This window comes from Myotis brandtii, unplaced genomic scaffold (genome assembly GCF_000412655.1).
Source record: "Myotis brandtii unplaced genomic scaffold, ASM41265v1 scaffold456, whole genome shotgun sequence".
Taxonomy (NCBI): Eukaryota; Metazoa; Chordata; class Mammalia; order Chiroptera; family Vespertilionidae; genus Myotis; species Myotis brandtii.
In genome coordinates, this window is record NW_005367431.1 from 4,166,359 (window position 1) to 4,172,473 (window position 6,115).

General features: G+C 54.8%; 1 protein-coding gene across 3 annotated transcripts in view; it reads right to left on the reverse strand.

Annotated features, from left to right (window-relative positions):
- Positions 1 to 6: 6 nt before the first annotated feature.
- LDLRAP1 (low density lipoprotein receptor adaptor protein 1) overlaps positions 7 to 6,115 on the reverse strand; it is a 13,943-nt gene continuing 7,834 nt past the window's right edge. The window contains exons 4-8 of one of the 3 annotated variants that reach the window (XM_014546872.1): positions 4,324 to 4,396; positions 3,947 to 4,033; positions 3,276 to 3,406; positions 1,890 to 1,924; positions 7 to 208 (exon numbers count right to left, since the gene is read on the reverse strand). In XM_014546872.1, coding sequence (XP_014402358.1) covers positions 64 to 208; positions 1,890 to 1,924; positions 3,276 to 3,406; positions 3,947 to 4,033; positions 4,324 to 4,396 — 471 coding nt within the window. In that variant the 3' untranslated portion in view covers positions 7 to 63. Of the gene's footprint in view, positions 209 to 880; positions 1,071 to 1,889; positions 1,925 to 3,275; positions 3,407 to 3,946; positions 4,034 to 4,323; positions 4,397 to 6,115 lie in introns of those variants that run through there. The other 2 variants (XM_014546871.1, XM_014546873.1) reach the window with 2 other exon arrangements.

Sequence of the window (6,115 nt, forward strand, 5' to 3'; positions counted from 1 at the left end):
GGGGCCTGGGGCCCCCCGCAACTGCAGGTGGCTGTGGTCACACGCCCCACCAGCCCCGGGCGCTCAGAAGCTGAAGAGGTCCTCCTGCTGGGGGCTGCCGCTGTCAGGCTTGTCCCAGTCGACCGGCGAGAGGCACTGGGCGTAATGGATGTCCTGTGCTGTCAGTCCAGTGTCCAGGACCTGAGGGTTCGTCCGAGACTGGGCGAGCCTGGAAGGCAGAGCTGTGTGAGCCGAGGGGCAGGCAAGGGGCTGGCGGGGGCCTGAGGAGCCAGTCCAGCCCGGCCAGCACCAGGGTCAGAAGTGAGAGGGCACGAGCGGGAAAATGCCAGGACACAGGGGCCAAAGGAGAAAGTCCCAGATGTCAGGAAAGGTGGAGTCTCTGAGGGTCAAATGACTCAGGAAACTGTGGGGCAGGCAGGGGCATTCTCACCACAGAGTGGCCGGGGCACACACACCATCCACGGCTCCCTCAGGAAATGCCCAAGAAAGGGGAAGGGCCGCACTGGTGCGGGCACGAGAGAGGCACACGGGGGAGGGGGGGGGTGCCACCCTGAGACTATTGGCTATAACTATGTTCAACACAGTGCTGTTCGAAAAGGAATTTAGAAAGAAGACAACCTAAGGGGAGAGTTAAGTAAATTGCAGCCATGTCCTAAGGAATGCGAGGCAGCTGATGAAATGTGTGCCCGAGGCATTTTCGACACCTGGAGAGATGCTCCTGATATGTCAGTGACAAGTGAAAATCAGGGTCCCAAATGCAAATATGTCGAGCTGATCAATGCAAAAAATATATATATATATATGTATATGTATAGGATTATGCCCAAAAGTCTGAGCTGTGGGATGATGGGATGGTATCATTTCCAATTTAATGCTTTGCTGATTTTTGAAGTTTTTAATAAAGGAAACATGATTCTTGGGTAATCTGGAAAAAGCAAATGGAAGGTTTTCTTCCAACGATGGGGAGGGAGTCAGCCAGTGAAGCAGGGAAGACAGTAAAAGAAGGAGCCACACAGGCCACGCCCCACCACCAGGGCCAGGGGCCTCCACCAGGCTCTGGCAGGAAGGACCTGGGGCGGAGGGAGAGGGATGCAGGGGGCTGCTCCCAGGGAGAAAGAGAGGCCTAGCTGGGAGCCCTGAGCTGCCCGGGCCTCCCCTCGGCCTTCTCAGGGGCCTTTCCCCAAGCTACAGGTAGCCATGGCTACGGGATGGCCCTGCGAAGATGGGGAACTGCCCCCTCAGGATAGACGAAAACAACTCGGTGCTGTGCCCGACATTCCTCCTCTGTGTAATGCTCCACGGGCTTAAGTGAGCAACACCTTCCCCCTGCCCTTCTCCACAAATGGAAAACCTCTGGAGGGAACAAAGGCTGCAAAAAAAGCCAGTTTTTGGCCCGGCTGTGGTGGCTCAGTGGTTGAGCATCAACCTATGAACCAGGAGGTCACGGTTCAATTCTTGGTCGGGGCACATACTTGGGTTGCCGGCCCGATCCCCAGAGTGGGGTGTGCAGGAGGCAGCTGATCAATGACTCTCTCCCATCATTGATGTTTCTATCTCTCTCTCCCTCTCCACTCCTCTCTGAAATCAAAAGCCAATCTTTGAAGGTTACACCAGGAGCAGGAAGAGGAAATCAGCTTCAGCTATAGCTACAGCAGTGTACTTAGTTCAGCTCAGATTATGGTAAAGCAGCCACTAGGAACTGTTTTTTACTTAATAGCAAGAGCTTTCTAGCAGACATGGCCATCCCCAGGTAGTGAGCTCCCCACCCCTGGAAGTATTCAAGTTGAGATTTTTGTTCTGGAGATGGTCAGAGGTGGCCAAGGGCCCCAGAGACCTGCCCACAAATGCCAGGCCTCCTTCCCCAGCATAAGGAGCCCAGTTAATGTTACCTTGAAAATGCTTCATCCAGGTCGTCATCCAGCTCCTTGGGGAAAACAAAGTGGGAGATATGAACCCGAGGTGGGGGACTTGTCCCAGCCCTGGGTGAGCTACAGGGACTCGAGACATAAACATAGGAGTCTGGGGGGCGCCTGGAGGAACAGGCTTAGGCAGGCCTCCCGCCACCAGCATCTCAGCACGGGGACCCACACCTGGGATGTGAACAGGAGAAAGGGCCCCTGGGCACCTGGGCACCTGGGTGGGTTCGATTCCCAGCTCTGTCGTTACCCAAGTGACCCCTTAGGCAAGTGGCTACTCCTCTTTGAGACTCAGCTTTTCCTTCCATCAAAAGGGCGGGTTAGGCCGAAGGCTGCTAAGACTTTCGAATTCTGAGAGGAAGAGGGCGGGAAGGGTTTCCTTGCTTTCATCCACTTCCAAAAGCCCAGCCCAAATTCCAAGCTCAAGGGATTAGTGCCGAGGCGGGAAAACAATGGGCCCCGCAGTCTCCCAGAGAGCGTGGGCAGGTGCCAAGGGTGGCTGCAGACAGCGGGGACGGGCTCAGAGCGCCTGCCCCGCGCACCTGGGTGGCCCCCGGCAGGCAGAGGGATTTGATGGTCTTTCATGTCTGTCAGGTGCCAGAGTGTCTTAAACTAAAGAGATATGACGAGTAATGTGTGATTCTGCAATGGAGCCTGGACCGGAAAAGGACATTGTGGGGACCACAGATTATGTAACAGTGTCGTACCAACGTTAATGGTTTTGATAACTGTAATGTGGTCACATAAGATGCTAAGGTTTGGGGAATCTGGATGAAGGGTGAACAGGAATTCTTTGTACTGTTTTTGTAACATTTTATAATTCTAAGATTATTTCCAAATAAAAGACTTTTTAAATTTTAATTTAAAAAATGAGGTTCCTCTGGTAGATTCTGCAGGCAAGTCATCCTCCTCCCTGCAGAGATGAAAAAGCTGAGACACACAGAGGTCAGGGGCCTGCCCCAGTTCGCAGAGCGTGTCAGGGGCCAGCTGCTGGCTGCCCAAGTCCCAGACTCCTCATTCAGACGGTGGGGGGAGGCGGGTCAGGAGCAAACTCTGCCCGCCCTGAGAACAAGGGGGCCTTTGGCTCGTCCTGCAGTCGGGATGCTTAGGCCAAGAGGCCGGGCATTGTGAGGGGACAGCTGTGCTGGGAGCCAAGCCTGTTGGGGACCTAGCCCTGGGTTCAAAGGGGACATTGTTCATCGCCTACCGTGGGCCTGGGTGCTGCTGGGCTGGGGGTGGCCCTCCCAGATGCCTGTAAGTCATGGGTGCCAGGCCCCGGACCGCGCTGGGGCCTCCTCTAGGGATAAGCCTGAGGCTCACCGGATCCCCGCGGGGTCAGCAGGCCACACGAACACTCACCCAGACAACACTGCTGCTACTCAAGGCTGGAGGCCTCGGGGCCTCGTCGACGTTAGTGGTATTAGCGCTGACTGTGGACAGCGGGGCTTTGGTCATCTCTTCCAAGTCCAGCAGGTTTCCCGTGGCAACCACTATGAAGGGTCCGGGCAGATGCGTCAGTGCGAGAGGAGCCTCCTGTCTCCCCGCCTCATCTCCTCGTCCCTCCTGGAGCCTCCTGGTCTGTCCTGGCCCCGACTCTCTCCTTGGCCAGGGCCTTTCCCAGGCCTATCACCCAGAACACCCAGAGCCCCACCTTGGCACCTCCCAAAGCAGCTGGACAGCTGCCCCCGACGTGAGATCCTCTCCCCGACTAATGGTTTATAGTCACAACAGGTGCTGAGTTCAGTAAGCGATCCCAGACAGCATGGAAAGTACATACAGAGAGAGGTATACATATGTGCATATTTTTGCACAGGGACACATCTGGGAGAACATGCACCATAATGAGTAACTTTCCCCCTTTATCTCCATCTTCTAGTTTATTTATAACGACCATGTATTATGTATTTAACAACAAAACCAAAAAAAAAAACCGAGTTTGCTCCAACCCAGGAGGGAGCAGGGCCTCTGGGTGAAGGGCAGACCCCGAGACCTGCAGCTGATTCCAGCCCCTCCCCCTGCCCAAGACTCACGGTTCTTCAACGAGGGGGTGCTGCTGCCACGGCCCCCGCCCAGGCCGTCCCCGCCCTCCTGGCTGGCTTTCTCCCTCTTCTCCTTCTCTGTGGGATCAAGGCACAGCGCGTTAGTGCCTCCGACCCCAGCACTCCATCCCCAGGAACTGCTGGGCGGGGAGTAGGCTGTGGCCAACCTCAGGGGGCAGGTCTCCCTCCAGCAGGTCTCAGTTCATCCCCACAAGGCACCTGTTTAAGTCACAAACTGGGGAGGTGATGAAGGTGGGAGTCTGTCCAGGCCTTCACCACCCCCTCCCCAGCCCATGGGACCCTGCCGGCCTTCTTCAGTGCTCCCTCCTCACCCCCGCCCACACACAATGTCTGTGAACAAGGCTCACCTTCCTTGGACACCTGCCAAAACTCAAAGGCAACTTTGAAGGCCTGGGCTACGGTGAGGGTGACAGCCTGAGCCTGAAAAACAGGAAGTGAGTTCAGGGGAGGGGTGCAGTATTAGGGGGGTAATAGCAAGTCTGAACTGGAGGCTGGGGGTTCCTGGGCAGGCCCACCTGGCTCCATCCCAAGGCTCTGGAACGCCTGATGAATGGAGGCAGAGTCCCGGCCTCTCCCAGGTCACAAAGCAGCCGGGTTAGAAAGAGGCCACACCCTCCCCAGGCAGCTGGGCCCCCTCTTCAGCACCTGTAGCCCAGCCAAGGCTCCCGCCCTCATTCCGGCCCGTACCTTGGCAATGGCTGTTCACCTCCACTTGTTCCCTTCCCTTTGGGCTTTCCTAAATTCAATTCATTGTGAGGCTGGCTTCTTCTGAGAAGCCCTCCCTGATTACTCAAGGACTTCACACAGTTACTTAACCCTTGGAATTAAGAAACAGAAAAGCCAGAGTTGGAAAGGGTCCGACCACTGTTTGAATGAGCCACGGGGGCAGAGGTCAGACTGGTTAGTACTACACAGAGTCAGAGGGCTTATAACTGAACCCCAGAAAGGCAGTGGGAAGCTTATACATTTCCTGACAGAAGCAAGTTGTCAGTGAGCACCGTGGCAAGGGATGAAAACCATTCAGTGCCATCACCCTCCTGTAAGGCCCTTCACCCTTGGGGAACTCCCACCCACTCTTCCAACCCAACTCAAACATCACCCCTCTCTCTTGTCACCAGCTCACATGCCTGTCACCCTACCTGGTGCTCCCCAAAGGCAAGAATCACCCCCTGGTTCCCAGAGCCCCCCAGAGGGGCAACATGCTGGCTGAACTGCATTTTCCCAAGAGGCAGGCATCCTGAGGCCTCAAGCTCTAGCCAGGGCCTCCTACCCCATCCCACATTCCACTCAACCCCTTCTTCTCTGATTCTAGACCAGGGTTCATCAGCTCAGCTTCTGGGAGTGCAGGCCCCAGAGCTCGCAGCTATGGCTGGAGGCGACAGCTAGCTTCCTTCCGAAAGCCGGGCCCAGGGAAGAAAGCACCAGACCCTTTCAAGTGTACAAGCTCCGGCTTCACCAGCCTCTGCCCCACTCCCTTCCTCTCGCCAGACAACTCAATTTAATTGAGAAATGAATCCATGGCTACTGCCTTTAAAACTCTTTTTTTTTTTTAATTTAAAATCCCTAAACAAGCTGACTGATCCATGCCAATTAAACTTCACGAAGTATAAAATCTCATTTGAATGTCTCCATCATTTACATTTTTGATGGAAGTACGGGGACTTTATGGCAAAACTTAAATATGGTAATTAAGTATGAAACTCTTCACAGCTGTTTACAATTTAAGCTGTCACAACTGAATCAAACTGAATAGACTCAGTTACCATTGAGAATTGCTCATGAACTAAAAATATGGACTAATTACAAGCCCGAGTCAGTCACTATACACCCAAGCAAGGCTGGTCATCCTGTGGCAGGGGGATGGAAACACCATGATTTTTGCCTTCGGGAAACCTGGGGGCACAAGCCTGTCTTTGCATTAATCTGCTTATTCGTTTGCATACACTCCTGTCCTTTCTCCCTAAAGTCCTGAGCTACAAGCTAAACCAAATATAACCCAAGATTCGGAGGTGGACAGGTGGCTGCAAGCCCAGGCTGGGCAGGACCGGGAGGGGTTGGGCCCTGCCCTCTGGGGCGGCTGCAGGAATTTGGGCAGCACCAGAAGAAAGGACTGCTCCAGCCTGCCCTGAGGTGGGGGGG